General features: G+C 47.9%; 1 protein-coding gene across 3 annotated transcripts in view; it reads right to left on the bottom strand.

Moving 5' to 3' along the window:
* Positions 1 to 17,694, bottom strand: part of DAAM1 (dishevelled associated activator of morphogenesis 1) — a 95,130-nt gene that overhangs the window by 43,599 nt on the left and 33,837 nt on the right. For all 3 annotated transcript variants that reach the window (XM_074543973.1, XM_074543974.1, XM_074543972.1), the window contains one exon: positions 12,015 to 12,238. In XM_074543973.1, the coding sequence (XP_074400074.1) occupies positions 12,015 to 12,197 (183 nt within the window). In that variant the 5' untranslated portion in view covers positions 12,198 to 12,238. The remainder of the gene's footprint in view (positions 1 to 12,014; positions 12,239 to 17,694) is intronic.

The following is a 17,694-nucleotide window of genomic DNA, read 5'->3' on the forward strand; positions in this document are numbered from 1 at the left end:
CTTGTAACCCAAACCCAGGGGCCCTCCAGCACAACAACAGTGACAGAGGGCTGCTAGCAGTCCCAAACACCTCAGCAAGGCTTATCTGTGTACTGCAGGTATTGATTTCTCTTCTTGATGAAATCACTCCTCAAAAGGAATGGTGTAGAAGAGTTTTTTTTTACACACTCATTGAGGAGGCTTTGCCTGTTTCCTGACCTTTTTGAGGTAAATCTTCAAACCACCATGCTGCACAGAGCTGATGCTGGTGGAGTTCTGGAAGCAGACTTGGACACCTTTACAACAGAAAAAGCCATGTTGCTGTAACAGAGACTGGAGGAAAAGAGAGGACTGAGAAAACCTGAGCCCAGTGCGAGACACATGTTATCTTCCTGCACCCAAGGAGGAGAACCTGGGCTAGGGAAAACTCCAACCAGTGCCATGCTCAAACATTCCCATGTCCTGACAGCTTGGGAGGTCAGAGATCCCTATCAAGCAACCAACCTCCACCCCAGCCTTGGGCAAGCCTTGTCACCCTTCCATGCCTCAAAATCAAAACTGCACTTCCCCGTTGTCTCCTCGGGCTACGAGCCAGTCAAACATCCAAGCTCTGCTTCAGCCTCAGCTCACAGAAATCACAGAATGGTGGGGGTTGGGAGAGACCTTAAAAATCATCTAGTTCCAACATTCCCCAGCCTGTGAACCAGGTTGCTCATAGTCCCACACAACCTGGCCTAGAACACTTTTCTGGAAGTCTGAAGGTTACCAACAGGATGACACCCACACAGGGACCCAGCTGAAATTCAGCTCACTGGAAAAGTAAATCTGGGAGTGTGGAGGAGGACAAGGGGCTCTTGATGAATATTTACCTCTGTGGTGAGGGTTTGAGAGAGCACAGGAAACTGCTTCCACTGTGACCCCACCTTCTGGCCATGTGAATCTGATAGTCTGGCTTGAAAGCACTAGCCACACACATCTGCACTTAGATCCTTAGAAAAATATTTACTGAAACTTTCAAAATGCCCATACCCTAAAAAGACAACTTGTGCAAATGCGAAGATTTATTAACAAGGATTAAAAATCCTAAACCAAGCTGAAACCTAAGCAGGAGCAAGAAGGGACAAAACTGAAGAACATATTAGGTAGGTACTGGCACATGACAACGTGCAAACACATCCAAAAAAGGTGCAGAAATGCTTCTAAGTCTCACACAGCACATTTCATTGTGCCTCAGCTCTAACACATTCAGTCATCACAGCCCTGCATCACTCAACAACACCTACCTAATGATATCTTGCAGGATGCTTGGGAGAGGTGTTTGAATAAATGCTGTGTGGCACCCAGTGAATATGAAAATCCTCATAATCAAAGAGTGACTAAGGACTGTAATTCAGAGCCCCAACAGTGACTCAGCTGGGAAGAGTCAGGTCTTTGCTGGTTTTTATGTGTTTGGGGATTCCTGCAGCCACCTCCAGCCCTTTGCTTAGGCTCACTGATGCATCTCAGTGCAGGCTGCTCAGAAACTGCCCTTTCCAGCTCCAAAGATCAAGAAAGGACAGGAGCAGCACCTGTTTTCTGGAGGCTATAGGTGTAGAAATGCAGCTCCCACAAAGCCTTTAACAATCAACCCGAGTCACAGCGTGGCAGAGAAGCTGTGCAGAAAATCACACCCATATGGGCCTTCAATTAATAATCATGAGCTTGATAATTAGGTGATTCTAACTGGAAATTCATTTTATGGGCCATTTGCAATCCACACACTCCCACTACAGCTACAGCGTGTGATGCTGGCAGCTGTTGAAGAGTGAGAAGACAACCATGGGTCGGTGTCCATCACCCTCAGAGCCCTCACCCCCCACCTTTCACAGCTCTGCCCCTTCCACCTGGCTGCTCCTGTGTCAGGATCTGCCAACTTCACTATTTTTAATACTTTTTTTGGAATCAGGTCAGTGGCATAAAAAAATAACAGCCTAGTTTTACCACCAAAAGGAAGTCTCTGCCCAGAGTGTTTTTACTGGAAAGAGATATGCTACTCTTAAATATTTATCCTGTACAGCTAAACTATTCACCTTTACATCAGGAAACAGGCTTCCACATTAAATCTTCATATGAATATGGTTTAAAAAAAAACTCATAGGGAAGGAAGCCTTGACTCTCAGTGTGTATTTTGCTATTTCCAGGAGGTACAACACTTCCATGCTGTGTGCTCTGCTGACAGCTCTCCATTGCAGCCAAGAAAACCTCACCCCCCTCTCTCTGAGCACAGCATGAGCTCCACTGAAGGTGAGATGTCACCTAAAGCTACCTGAGAAACGTGTGGCTCAGCTCAGCACATGGTGAGCACAACTCTGTGAGCCAAACAAGTAACAAGTGGTGCACAGCTCTCCCTTGGAGGACACACAGCAGCACTCAGGGACAGATGTCCCCATGGCCTGCACCTCCCCAAGCTGGCACCTCGATGGCGTGAGGTGCTCTGTGGGCAACCAATCCCCTGGTCAAGCAGGGCCATGTACAGATGGCTTTTTGAGTATCTCCAAGGAGGGAGATGTCACCACGTCTCTGGTTGATAGCCACTGCCATCTCCCACCACCTCCTGAAGGCAAAGCCAAAAAACCACTGGAAGAAATGTTCGACTCTCCCAGCAGGAAAAGCATCAAGTCCAGGCTCAGACTCACAGCACAGTCCTTGGATACAAACTCCTGTCCCTGCCACTTCACTCCTGCCATGTTTTAATGAGCACCTTCCACAGACTGAGAGCATTAGTGGGGGCAACAGGAGGGAGACAGCAGCATGCTGCAAATCTCCTGACTTCAGGAATGACCTCCAGGATGGGCTCCTGGAGCTGGGTGAGCCCAAATGCTGCCCACCCATGTCCACAAGACCACAGTGTGACCAGCATGGGTTCTTCCCATCCATCCCACAGGTCCTTTGTGCCATCAAACATTCTGCACGAAGCATCTGGGAAGTAGAGATTAAATAAGAAACAGCTTCCAATAGAGGGGTCTGCAACTCCAAAATAGCCTGAGAGGTTGTAAGAAAAGAATATTAAAAACCTTTAAATCCAATGTTTCTTTCTGGTTGATAAATTGTGTAAGTTTAGTACATGGAGGAGACTGGGTGTCACCCATTGCCACAACTGACATAATGATTATTTAAAATTTGCTGGTTTGTGCTGGGTTTGTATAAACATACATATATATGTTTATAGAATGACAGAAAAGCTTGTTTTGGGCAGGACCATAAAGATCAGCTAGTTTTAACACATTCCCTGTGAGCAGGGATGCCACACACTAGATCAAGGTGCTATAAGTCCCATCCAACCTGGCTTTAAAACTTCCACGGATGAGGCATCCACAACTTCTGTCTATCTGGATTTACTTATACATACAGGTGTGCACATATATATATCCATATTATATATATATTATAATATATATATAATACATATAACATATAATATATGATAATGTAATATATTAAGATATAATATAATATATAATAATACATTATATATTTATTTATTATATATTAGATACTATTATATATATATTTATATGTATATTTATTTATATACACATACATACAGAAAGATGTCACTGGATCAATAAATGACCAACATAATAAACAGCAAGTGAATTTACTCCCGGTGGGTAGATGCACAGAGTTTAGAACCTTCTGTAAGTGAAGCTACAGCATTTAAAGATGAGATCTCTTGGATCATCAAATGAAGCATGAGAGAGATCCAAGAATGTTCAAAAATTTGGAAAAAAATAGAAGGAAAAAACAAAGTGTGAACTTTTTGGCAAAGTTTGGCATTAAGGGGTCCAGCATGGGAATTAAGCAGTCCATAAATAATGTGCTGTTGAAGCCCGCACTGCCTTCCTTTCTCAGGGGTCATATTGCTTTTTCACTCTCTTCCAGGCATTCTTCTCCAAGTTCATCAATGTGATTTATCCCAGAAGGCTGTGGTCTCAGGGGAAATGGCAATCAGCATTTCTCCCCCCATTCCTCATCCCTTGTTTTTCCGCTGCCCATGCAGGCGGAGCAGCAGCTGCTGCTTCCAGTGCTGGCCCTGCTTCCTTCAGCAAACCCCTGCCCCAGAGCACATCCCACTCACTCCTTATTTTCCTTTTAAGCTGTTTTCTTGGGGAAAAAAAGGCATATTAATCCTTATTAACCAATCCTTATTACAAACAGCCCCTGTCTCCACACCCACCCTGTGCTGCAGGAGGAGTTCCTCCAGCTGCAGCTTTATTTCTGCAATTCTCAGTGTATGCAGATTTATCTCAGGGGTTTTTTTAAAAGCCTTTTGTTTTTATTATCACTAATAAGAATGCCTCCTCCTCAGCACACTTCTTTTCAGCTACAGTACCCTGAGAGCTTAAAAACAGCTCCTCAGACAAGCCAACCCCTGCTAATATTATCACTGTGTATTTTTAATTTCTCCATGACAACTTGCAGCTGCAATTACAGAACATGAACAAAAAATCAACTATTCATATATTTAATGAATAAGCATTACAGATAAAAGATTATTATTCATTTTGCCTTTATGAATTTCCTGAATAAAAGAAATTGCTTACAGCCAAGTGAATGAGTAGCAGCAACAAGGAATAACAGAAGCACTTGGAAGTGCTCATGCCTGGTTAACCTCCTCCCACAATGAATTCTTCTTCCTAGTCTCAGAAAGACCCCAATCCACCCTGCCCAGTTATTGACCTAAACACACTGGACAGACACAAATGAAATATGTATTCCTTCCTCCTCCTGCAGGAAAGATTATGGCCATCAATAGCTGATTTAGCCCTTCAATAAACTCCAGCTGCTGTTGATTCATGTTCCCATCAGTTCAGACACCTAACTGAGGCAGACAGCATGTCATGCTTAACTATTTTAATTCAATAATTATTTTAAAAGGCGAAAGGTTTCAAAGCTGCTCATATTTCAATATTAGTGTATTTTAAGAGAGGTATCCACTTAGTTTCTCCTTTTCTGTTATGATATATATATACATATATATATATATACATACTTTTTTTTTAATGTTATTTATTGAGCTCAGCTTCCTGTGACCTTTTCACCGACCTCATCTGGAAAACCTTTCTCCCATTTTAATTAACCCAGGGTACTTTTCCAGCCTGAGTTATTGATCTCCACAGTTTCACCCTGCAGAGCACTCTCAGATCCAGAAGCCCTGCAGGTGCATCACCAGCGAGCTTTTTCCACACAATTGTACATACACCCTGAAAAAAGCCAACAAAAACATGTCTCAGCCTATTATCCACTACTGTGACAGCTCAGATGGATTCAATCCAATCAACCAGAGCCGGGGATGGCTGTCCTTTGGTGGCAGCACCTCCTACCATAATAAAGCATAGAGCTGGCAAATAAGTAAGGTTTCAAATGTGGACTTCTTTACAGAATCCAAGCAGCAGCTGCCTTTTCAATCAGATTTTACACTGCTGCTGCTGGCATCCCAGGGAGCTGCTCAAGCTGGAAATCAAGTCAAGAGTGGCTCCAGATGTCCCCAGCCTGACAGGGATGCTCAGGTAGGAACACTGTGGATGGTTGGTCTGGGGCTAAACCATGCCAAGGTTTCCCCAGATAATGCTCTGGGAAGGGTTTCAAAAGGGGCTGGATGGAATAAGAGGCTACAAAACTCCACACCTTAATCCTGAAAGTATCCCACAACTTAATGCTGGAAGTATCCCAAGAGATACCACTCTGGTTGTGGGAACTGGAGAATGCAGTCACTGGAAGCAGAAGCCAGCTGTAGCCTGATGCTGATGGAGCAGCAGAGGATGGAAATGGATGGGACAAGTCCCCACCCCTCACAGGCCTGGCTTCAGTCACACCTGGAACCCTAACAGCATCTTTAAGAGCTTACTCAGGTGCAAAGCAGAGTCATCCTTAGAGGAGGACACTTCTGACCAAGGCTGGATGAGACCTGGAGCAACCTGGTCTGGTGGAAGGTGTCCCTGTCCATGGCAGGGGGTTGGAATGATCTTTAAGGTCCCTTCCAACCCAAACCATTCCGTGATTTCTATGATTTCAGGGTCTGACACCCAGCAGATGTCACCTGCAAGCAGGCACAGACTGGTTTACAGATGTTGGGTGTGGTTGGGAAAGGGAAGCTGATCCCTGTAAATAATGGTATTGATCGGAACACTGGATTTCATGGGAATTGGGATCACTGGGCTCTCGGGCAGGATCCTCCCTGCAGGGCTGCAAGAGCCTCAGCTGCCAAAAGCTGACCTTGGTGATGTTCCCACGCCGAGGAACAGCCAGGCTCTGCCAGCAGCAGATGCTACAGCAGCACGGACACTCAGAGCTTCCACTGGTATCTGCACATGGATACAAGGCAGGCACAGGCTATTCCCAGCAGGAATGCTTCCAGCTAAGCACAGTGACAGAGCACAGCTCATCTGCTGTCCAGTCCTGCTCATAACTCCAGCAACACCACCCAACCACTGAGCAGTGGGGAAGAAGATTGCTGCTGGAGCAGATTCCCTGTCCAAAGAGCCTGGTACCCCCATGGTGACCTGTGCCAGGAATACTGGGAGCAAGTGCAAGCCAAAAACCTAAATGCCTCAATTAAGGTCACTGATGTGTTACCAAACGAGCTGCCAGGCATCTCCCAGGGATGTGGCCTCCTCTTTTACGAAGTGCAAAGTGGAAAGCATTTAGCAGGTAGACTGTATTATTTTTCCACTCCACTTGGACTTCTCCTGGAAACAAAGGGGTTCCTTATGTGCTCCCTGCTTTACATTGTGCTGTAACATGGCTCCTTTGTAGAATTTGGTGTTGGGAAAAGCACGTTTTTGGGCAAGCCCCCACACTGGTTTGTAGCAGTAACAGATATTGCAATTACAGGGCTGTTTCTGCTGAAATACAGAGTTCCTTGGTGGATTGGTTCATTCAGGTCCAGGGAACACAGGCAGGCAGAAAACCCTTATTTTCTGACTGAGTAGGTGTGTGACTTCTCTATCAAATGCTTGCCTATCAAAAGGTACGTTTAGAGATTAGCTGGGAGGGTGTTAACAACACCAGGTGATGAAAACAAGTGCCGTGAGCGCTGGGCTGGGATGGCAGCCTGGCAGGTCCAGACTGCTCATATCAGAAAAACAAAAAAAAAAAACAAAACCTGGGCAGCCTGGTGAAGTGTCCATATGGCACACGGATCCCTGCAGAGTGAATTTAAAAGCAGATGTTACCTATCATTTGGTTTGCCTTTTAAAAAGTGATTCATAAGCCCAGGGAGTTTGGTCTTGGGAGACAGCAGTGGTCAGGAGCTCCATGTTAAGCATCTGGCTCTGGGTGGACCCTGCAGAAAGGGGTGGCTTGCCCAGGACACAAGGGCTACTGAAATTGTCATTTTTTCCAGACACCAACCACATGCTTTTCTTTGCAGATATAGGGGAAATGGCTTTGGTCACCACCCAGTGGTTCTCAAAATCCTGAAGTCCTTAATGCTGGAAGGACCAGGCAGCAAAATATGACAGCTGACCTGCAAGCATGAAATGCAAAGCTTGGCTTTGCAGCTGATCCCTCAGCTGCTACTTAAAAGCCGTGTTGTTTTGCAAAGCCCAAAACTTCATACTTTCTCCTTATTGGATTAGAAACTGGGGGGGAAAGCACATTGCTGAAGTTCCTGAGCACAATGGAGATTGCTAGCACCGAGTTCCCAAGGCTGAGCTGTTACTGACACACAGCAGTGCTCGCACTGACCACACCACCATTTCTCCTCACGTTTCTATGCTCCCTGCTCAAGCAGCACATAAAACAGTCATCATTAAGCCAAGAGGAAGGCAAGGCACAGTTCCAAGGGACACTTATCCATGGAGAATCCTGCCCCAGCACTGCACATCATGAGCCACAGACCTATTGACCATCAGGAAGCATTTCTAAGGCAACAGATTTAAAGTCTGTACAGGGGATGTTATCTCCTCACCATCTCCTGATAGCATCCAGAGAGCAGCTGGGATGAAATGCATTAGCTGCCCCAAGTACAGTAAAAACAAATGCTGTGATAAATCTTATAAGCTGCCAGAGACCTTTTTATTGTTCCTCAGGCTCACAAGTTTCCACTACTTCATAAAGCAGCAGGGAGGGGATACAGCCGCCTTCCATGTGAGGGGAAGGCACAAAAAGCCCAGGCAACATCAGTGGGCAAAAGCCTGCACCCATCCTGAGTCTGGGGGGCTGGGGACGCTGCACAGCCACTCACCTCCTGGTGTCACCTCTCCAAATCCCAAAAAACTTGTCAGCTGCTGGAGTCTGGGCAGAGGCACCCAGGGCAGGTTACCTGCTCTGGTTTCACAGGCTGAAAACAGCCTGCTGCACATCACAGGGCACACTTCACACAGGCAGGATGCAGGGCAGGAAGGAGGTTGCTCTAATTTCTTCTGCATCACTAACTCAGAAGTGAAAAGGCTGTGAAGCCCCATCGGGAGCACTAAATGGAATTTCCTCAAAGCAAGACAAGTGTTGAGGAATGTCTGGGGCAGCATCTCCTCTGAACCCATCCCTCCAGCAGCAGGGATGCAGGCTGGGAGCGGCCTGTGGGATCAGGGAAAGGCAGAATTTGTGCTTCAGGGGCAAGCAAAGCCACACCAGACTCAGCAGCTCCTCTGAAAATCTAAGCTATGTCAGCAGCCACCAGAGCATCACTCTCATTCTGCAGGGATGGAGATGCCACTGTGACCCACCCCACTGTGAGGAGAGCCAGAGAGGGGTCCTGGGTCATGCTGGGGCTCCTCCCATCCTCCCCAAACCAAGCCACCCCAGCCCCCTGCCCAGTGCACAGCACCACACACAGAGCATTTCATTACAAGCCTCGGAGTGACAAGGAGTGTTAAGCAGATATAAAGGACATCAGTCATTCACCCATCTGCTGGAAAGTCTAGTTGCTGGCAGAAAATAGAGAGGATTGTTATGGCAAGATCTACCATATGGCACCATTATGTGGAGCTTTGCAAGTGCTTTTTCTGAGTGTGCAAGCAAGATTTCAGCCTTTGAAGAAATGCTGTATTGTTAGCCTGGATACGCAGGAGCCTCTTGAAAGAAGCTGTGGCAGATGGCACAGCTTTGTTCTCTTGGTTCGCAGGCAGTTTGTGCAACCCCACATTTCCTCCTCTCTGGGGCACAGTGATCCTCCTGATGTGTCCTATGGGAGGCTCCTGAAACTCCCTAAATCCAGTGGATGCTGCTTGCCAGGTGCCACACCTCTGCAGGAGCCTCAGCAAGCAAACACTGCCTATCCGAGCCAGTAGGAAAGCTGCACAAAATCATAAAGCATTGTCCCAGCCAGAGGAGCTGCAAATCAGTAAATCTTGCTGAAATACTCTGCTTTTGTTTGTGCCTCTCTGCCAGCACCTGCTCCTCCCTGGGTGGCTGAGCCTGGCCGGAGCCCCGGCAGGACAGGGGGACAAAGAAAATCCTTTCAGACAGGGCCAGTGCCTGCCTGAGCGACATCCCAACAATGCTCCAACAAAACCCATTCAGACCAGGCTGGGGAGAGGCAGAGAAAGGGAAAAGGTTCCTCTGGGAGGAAGCAGTGATCAGTCATTGACCTCAACAACAACATCTGCATCTGCCCCAAGCCAGGGAAAAGCCCCTGCCTGCTGCATGTGGCTGGCTGGGACAGGGAGCATCGTCCCTGCAGTCTGGGATGAAGATCAGGCATTTCTTATTGCTGAAATTTGTGCCCAGGTGAAAAAAAAAAATCCCATTTTCCTGTTGTTTCTAATGCAACTAAGTGAAAAACACTTGCACAGACACAAAATAAACCCCTAACTATTTATCTGTTCCATTAACCTATCCCAATTAAAATCCAAAGTGTCCATCTAACACAAAACAGGCCAAAAAAACAGACACTGGGAGAGCAGCCCAAGCCTTTAGCTGACCTTGGAGTCACAGCTGCTCCACATCTCTCTGCAGCTCAGGCCCTCACCCTCTGCTGCTGGCATGGGACAATCACCAATTTCTCACACTGTGGATGTTTCCTGCCTCAGATCAACAAGGCACACTTTAAAACACACAAAGCTCAGGGAATATTTTGCAGGATGGCTCCAAAAAGAAAGGGACTTTGCCCTTCAATGTAAGCAGCAGGCTGGGATCTGTGGAGAAAATCTATGGAGCAGGGATCCCACTCTGCTGTCTGTGTCTGTGGGAGGATTGCCCATGTCTACTGCTGCAATGTCCCCAAAGATCCCCCCCATCCCAGCCCTGAAATCCTCCATCCCTGCACTCTGATCCCTGACACAAACAAGTGGAGTAGAAAAGTCAGGATAAAGCTGCAAGGGAAGAGTTGGCAAAGGACCAACTCCAGCTGGCAAAGCCTCCAGATCCCCTCCAAGCCCTTTAACTTCCCTCAACCCAATGGGCTGATACAGCCAAGGGCTTTGGAGGGAGCCTCAGTCCCACAGAGCAGCACAAGCCATCCCACCCAGGAGGGCCAAGCACCAAGGCACGGGGCTCCTGCAGGCACAGAGATCAGCCCAGCACCTCTGAGTGCTTTCTCTGTCTCTCTTCCAAATGTTACACAGAGGGTTTGTACAGGAACAGTGGGACACTTTCCAAACCATTTAACTAATGCTGAAATTCAACACCCAACACCAACAGGTTACAGAGAGCAAGAAGGAGCCGTTGTAAGGACCAAGGGGGGATTTGCAACTGCACTGCCCTGAATGGGAATCTGCCTCCTTGTGCCCACAGGGCAGAGCTTGGCTTCCCCCTCCCTCCCTCTTGGGTTGAGATCTGCCTGATGGGGTTTTTTGGGGAGCCAGGGGGCTGCAGCTGCTTGTGCAGGGGCATGGTGGGCACCCTCTGTCCCCCTCCCTGCATGGCTTCAGTCCCAAGGAACTCCTGCTGCCAGCTTGCCCTGGAGCAACAGCTGCCTCTGGGCCTTTTTCTCATCCTTGGCTGGGAGAAAATGACTAAAAATCTCCACAGCATGGAGAAGGGCTGGGGAGCAGAAGGGTCATGCCAGAGTGTGCCCCAGGCTGGACTGGCTCCTCCCTGTGGCACTGCCACTGCATAAAGCATCTGGAGGAGTTTGGAAGAGATGTTTTGAAAATCCTGGGCTGAGATGAGGTGCACAGCTCAGTGGGGCTCCAGCAAATGAGCCTCCAGAGATGCCTCCTTCAGCCCAACAAGGCTTTGGCTGGGGCAGGGGATAAGTGATCCATAGGAAAGAATTTCCCCAGGATAACGTGATTTGGCCAAGTTATCAGCGGAGAATAAACTGGGACAGAGACAGCCACTTCTGAACAAACCCAATCTGACCAGAAGAGTTCTGCTGCAGGGATGCTTCATCCCCACTGTGCTGTGCTGGTGTCCTGGCCTGCCACACCCTTGGAGAAGGATGTCTTGGCAAAACCAGCTTTTATAATACAACCTGGAGCTTTGCTCTACCAAGAGGCCTGGCTCAACAGGTCCATGCTGCCTGGCATCTAATGGGATGTGCTGTACCTTGAGGTGTGACCAGTGTCACAATTCCCAGCTCCCTCTACGCATCCAAGCACTGTAGGAAAAGCTCATTTCACTGCTGACTGAACTCAAAGTAGAACACCATCCAAAATACCACACCAAAATGTTTTCGCTTAGAGGAAATTAAAGCTTTTTTTGGCTGTCAATTTTTTTCTTAATCCATGTTTCTCCAAGTTTTGGAACCAAGGGATAAAGAAACAATATCCTGACTTTCCAAATCTCAGTGTAGCCTACACCTGATAATTTCTATGAAATAAAATAAAATCACTCAGCAAATAAAGTCACTTTACATCTGTGGAGAACATCCTGCTATACCAGCTTGGACCCAACCCCCTGCTATAAGAAATTAAGAGTTTCTAATGAGAGAGACCACCCCAAAGTGGCAGGACTTCAGGGAGGAGCAGAGCTCAGGGCTCAGCAACAGCTCACGCCAAAGTTTGCCTGAAAGCTCAAAACCAAGACTGGAGAGACTACAAAGAGTGGGTTGAGGGGAAAGAGGGAGAAACCCCAAAAAATAACACTGAATTAAGAAGTATCCTGCTTACCACCAGCTCGGTGAACATGGCATCCAGCTCCTCCACGGGCGGCATGGGCAGCGAGGGCTCCATGGTCTGCAGGGCGAAGCTGCTGTCATTGCGCAGCCGGTACGTGATCTCGGGGTGCTCGCTGCTGCGGAAGCAGCAGAAGATGAAGGAGATCCCCCGGCCGCTCCTCTTCCTCGGGGCCATGGCCACAATCCTGCGTGTCCCTCCCTGCTGGGCACTAGATCCTGAAGGGAAGAGAAGAGAGGAGGCTGGAGCAGGAGCCCCGCGGCGCTGCGCTCCCGTCCCGCGGTGGGAGGAGGGACCGAGCCACCCACGCGCTCGGCACCGAGGGGAAGAGCACAGACGGTTTTCGTGCCAAATATTTCTGCTCAGATTTGACGTTTACAGTCCTGGCAACCTTGAGGACCATGCAAATTAAAAAAGATGCATTTGCTTTGCCTCATGCCGGAGCTGGCAGCTGCAGGGGTCACGCCGCTGTCCCCATGGAATGAGGGGTCCCAGGCCCCACCGGTGCTGCCAATCCCAGCAAACCTGCACCAACCTCCCCATGCCATGGCAGCCAGCCCCCCTCATACCCACACCTCACATCCCTTCATGCCAGGAGTATGGAAAATTATCCAGGGAACTGCTGTAAGAACAGCTGGATGTCCTCGGGGCCACCAGGTCCTCACCATGGATGTTTCAATCCTTGTAGACATCACATGGCTCAGCATGCCTTGATCTGAAAAAATCTCCTGCATGCTTCCCCCAACTCTTAAACGTGTCCCTAAACATCCACCAGCAACCCCCTGTACGGCAGCTCCTTTTCATGGAAAGTTTTGCTTGGCTTTAATTAGATAAACCTTACTTGCAGCTCCAGTAAATATTTACAAGAGGCGATTTCAGCTGATAAAAATCACACGGGGCCGGTAGCTCAGATTTTCCTAAGCAGTGCTGACGTCGGGCATCGCTCGCCCTGGCAGCCGCTTGGGTTTTGCTGATTTCTGAAACTCTGGTTGGGAGCAAAGCTCAGGGCAGGAACCATGTGCCCTGCCTGCCTAATGATAGCAAGGATCAGAAAAAACTGCCACAAAATTGGGACTCTTAAGTCAACAACACAAGAGAGTCACCTATGAGGAATGAGGAGTGTGGAGAAACACTCTAATGAGAAAAATCAACCAGCAAAGTAGGGAATTTTTGAAAGCCTAAACATTTGTCTTACAAAGTTACACACCCACATATTTTATCTCTGCGAAACAAGACACTGAGATGTTAAGAGACTGGACAAACAGCCAAGGTTGAAATATGGATGACTCAGATTTATTAACAAAGCTATGAAGAGACTCGGGGAAAAAAAGGTCAGCATTTGGAAAGGAGTGTCTGATCTCCCTGGAGCCTGCCATTCCCTCCAACTATGGATTTATACAGCAGAATAAACAGCTGCTGTGCCCTGTGGAGAGCCAGGGCTGGGGTCTGACCTCAGGTCAGACCCTGCACCACCACAGCATGGCAAACACTGCCCTCTCAAAGCAGGGAGCTTGCAGAAAATTCCAGCTCTACCCACAGTTCTTTAACAGAGGATTTGACCCTTGAAATGATCCCGATGGCACGTTTCTAGCACATGGTGTAATCATCTGCTGAACCACGGACGATGAGAAACAGCTATTGGATCTTCACGCAGGATAATCCCAGCCTGTGCAACTGCTCTGTGCCCAGCCTGGAGAGTACCCCCCCCCCCCCCCTGAAGGGCCCCAAATCTCATTTCACATTTTTTACATCTTGGATGTAGAAATATGCAGCCTCTGGAGGAATTTCAGCTGCCATGAGAGCTCTCTCATCACAGCTCCCCAGCAGCCAGCACCGCAGCAAATCCATTAGCTGCCTGCTGGCATCCCCTCGGTGTCAGCAGGGCTTGGGGACCTGCTGCAGAGCTTGTCTCCCAAAGACAGGAGGGAAACAAAAAGCCAAAGGCACACAGATTTCTGTTCACTCCAATATGGGAGAAAACACTGCAGGTTTGGGTTTTAAAGGGTCACAAGGAGCAGGGTGCAAAGGGAGGTGCTGCTGGTGGCTGCTCAGTGCTTTGTGCCCAGCACAGGAGCTCTGTCCCAACCCACACTGAGTCCCCAAATGTGAAAAGTTTGGTGATTCCAAGTCCATGGGTACAGCCACACCATTCCCAAAGCAGCTCTTGCTCCAGGAGCTGGTGTGGAGCAAACAGACCCAACTCTTCCACAGGGCATTTTCCATCCCCTTTTCAACACCATGTCAGCCTCGTCCCTGAAACCTGCTGCTACATACAAGCTCTGACTTGGGCTTACAAAAACGTGTGGAAAGCTTTCATCAGAACAACACCTGCTCTTCAGAGATGCACGCTCCTGACAATGTTTTATGAGGAGTCTGAATGACAGACCAAAAGGCAGGGTTTTATTTTGGGGTTTAAAGCAGACAGCCATACAGCAACCAAGAAAAGGTACTTTTGAGGTGCTTCCAGCTCTGGAGCTACTGAGGTTCCTCATTTTCATCTATAAACAATTTAAAAAACCAAACCACCTTAATAATGTAGACTGAGTGGGCTGTAGGTTATTAGCAACCAAGGCTAAAAAAAGGTTAGGGAGAGAATATGTTAGCTACCAGGCAAATAGCGTTAAACCTTCAGAAGGCTGATGAATATTCATTGACATGATGGATCAAAATCAAAACACAGCTCCCTGGCAGGTCCTCGGGAGCTGCAGACAGCAGCTTGCATCGTCAGAACAAAGTCCAGCTACACAGCCTCCTCCTCCCCTGCAAATCCTGCAGAAATTGGTTATTCAAGAAGAAAAAGCAGCAGCCCCTGGCAATCTGGAGGCTTGTGTTAAGGAGAACAGAAGGGACAAGTTCCACGCCGCATCATATGTTAAGTGTCCTGCTCCCACCTCCTGCTTGTACCTTTGACTGCTAATTAGATCAATAAATTTAAGTCAGATTGTGATCTGATGGTGCCTTCTGGCCTCTACTATTGAGCAGGCCAGAATAAATTAAGCTTAATTGCCCCTGTATGAACAGAGCCAGGGATGATAGGCTGGGAAGGGTCACTGAGGGAACTTGCAGCCAAGCCCAAATCTCAAGACAGGACTGATGGGGCTGAATCATTCCCAAACAACTCTGTTTGCACAGAAACAAGGGTGAAAATGTATTTGTGATGGGTTCAAACTGGAAACCCAGACTGAAGAGAAGGAGGAGAAGGAGCTTAGCTCATGTGTGTGACCAGGACGGATGGAGGCCATCCTGCTCAGTGATACCCAGAGATAAAAGTTTAGTTCTCCCCAGCCCTAAAAAGAAAAGCATCAAGCCTGCATCGCCCTGAGCAGTGTTTAAATGAAATCAGTCATTAGGGGAAAATTGGAGCCTGGTGTCGCTTCCGCCTTTGCTTTAAGGAAAGGAGAGCAGCAATTACCACTTGCATATTCAACAGCCTCCTCAGCAAGCTAAATTAAACTGGAGCAACGAGCTGCCAAAGCCTGTCTGTGACCGATGCCCCAACCAGCTGGTTGGGAGCCAGCACCGGTATTGCAGCACTGCGGTCTGCAGCCTAAAAATACCCAACAAGGGCACAAACACACGCAGAGGAGCAGAGGAGCGCACGCTCCCCTTCACACCCGCCTCCTCCAAACCCACTAAATCCTCAAACATGAATATCAGCTTGTTGTTTTCCTGGCTCCCCTCCCAAAGTGAGGAGGCAAGATCCTGAGTGAGCTGTGTCTCTGAATGTGGAGCTTTATTCCAGGTGGTTTTGATGCAACAGCATTCACTGACCACCTCTGCCTTGGTGTGCTCACCAAGTTGGGAATTGGTGTCTTCACCAATTTCAGCATCTTGGGCCATGCCAAGCTCTGCCTGCCTTTACTCTGCCAGAGCTTCAGCACAGCCTGGGATGCTCCCAAACAATGCAACTGTTCCAACTCTTATCCATCACTGTGAAGCTGGCTGGTGATGGTGGCTTCAGCAAGGACTTTAGGAAGACACTACCACTGTCACCAAGTGTTAGAGCCAGGTGACCTGGACCCCTTTTCTCAGACCTTAGCAGGAATTTGGCATTCCACACAGTGCACCCTGTAGTGGTCTCACCCCACCACTGAGCAATGCTTATCCTCCCTCAGGGCTTCTCCCCATGAATTCAATACCCAGAGCAGGGCACAGTGCAAAAACCTTGCACTATTTCTCTAAATAAACAATTCCAGATGATTTTTCCTCCCATATAAGTCACATCCAGACCTCCACAGCAATAAAAACTGGACACTCCCACAGCATTTTTCAGATCAGCTGTACATTTGCAGCATTCCTTGAGAAGCACCAAAGCCTTTCCCAGGCACATTTTCATTTTTCACCTTACAGACCCAAGACAGTCAGCACCTTCCTTGGCTCCACTCAGTAACCCAACCTCTTCTTGGGTTTGGTTCGGATTGTGAGCCCACCAAAGTGTGTTCATGGTGCTATGCTGATCCAAAAGGCAGCTGCACATTTCTCTCAAGAGAGAAAAGTGCTCCTCCATTTCACATTTGCACCAAATGTGAAAATGAAAATGTGCAATGGTGCATGAAAACACTTTTTACTGAGATGGGGGTCTAAGGATTATTCAATTTTAAAAATATAAGGTTTGACATTGAGCTCTTGCATGAATGAAAAGCTCAGAAATAGGATTGCCTTCCCTGAGCAGGAATCATCTCCCCTCCAGCACAGAAGCTTAAAGGATCTGAGCCCATTTCCAGCATCTCCACTGTGCTGAGCATGGCGCTGGTATCCCCAGCACAGCTGCTCCTGTTTAAAACAACCAGAATGATTTTTTGGTCACAAACTCTCATGCTGATTTCCAAACCCCCTTTCTCCACTGTAAAGCTGTTTCAGGCATAGGCTGTACAGGGGAGCAATGTTTGTGTTTGGTGGAAATCAGTGCACGTCATCAGGAGGGGGCAAAAAGCCCAAAATATTCAGCTAAAAGGCTTTAAACTATTGATTCCCTTTTCTCCACCCATCTGCTCTGAGAACAGCAGCCCAAAAGGGATGGGAACAGGACCCTTTCCATGATGCAGCTGCCAGGAAGAGCCTGACTCATCACCAGTGCATCACAAGAGCTCTGATTCTCAGCACAAGCAAATCTCAAGGACTCCCGTTTCATATATTTATAAATACACCTGCCAAATCCTGAATTACCCTGATCCTCTTTCCCCATCCCAGAAATCCTATTATACTCTATGATCCCAACAAAATGAGTGTTTTGTGTCTCCATACCTTGCCTGGGCTCCCTGGTACCTGAAGGCCATCAGCACCCTGCCCCTGATGCCATGAGGACATGGCTGCTCTGCTCACTCCAGCAAAGCCCCATCTGCCAGCATCATCAAAAACCCAGTGCTTGCCTAAAATGTGTCACCTCCTCTTTCTATTTTTACCATTTGTTGTGGCATTTGTCACATCCTGAAGCACACATCTGGGCCTGCTGTCTCTCAAGAAAACATTTCACTCAGCTCAAGGGCAGACGAGCTTTGGGGGCTTCATGGCCACATCCAGCAAGAAAAATTAGACCAATTTTATTACAGAGCCAGTGAGGGAAAGACATAGCTCAATGAATTTGTAACACTCCAGAAAAGCCCTCCTTTTTCCACTTTACACCTAACAAAGGTGCTGGGAGAGAGGTTTTTTTGTTTGTGTCTGCATGGGACTC

Source organism: Zonotrichia albicollis, chromosome 6 (genome assembly GCF_047830755.1).
Source record: "Zonotrichia albicollis isolate bZonAlb1 chromosome 6, bZonAlb1.hap1, whole genome shotgun sequence".
In the NCBI taxonomy this organism is placed as follows: Eukaryota; Metazoa; Chordata; class Aves; order Passeriformes; family Passerellidae; genus Zonotrichia; species Zonotrichia albicollis.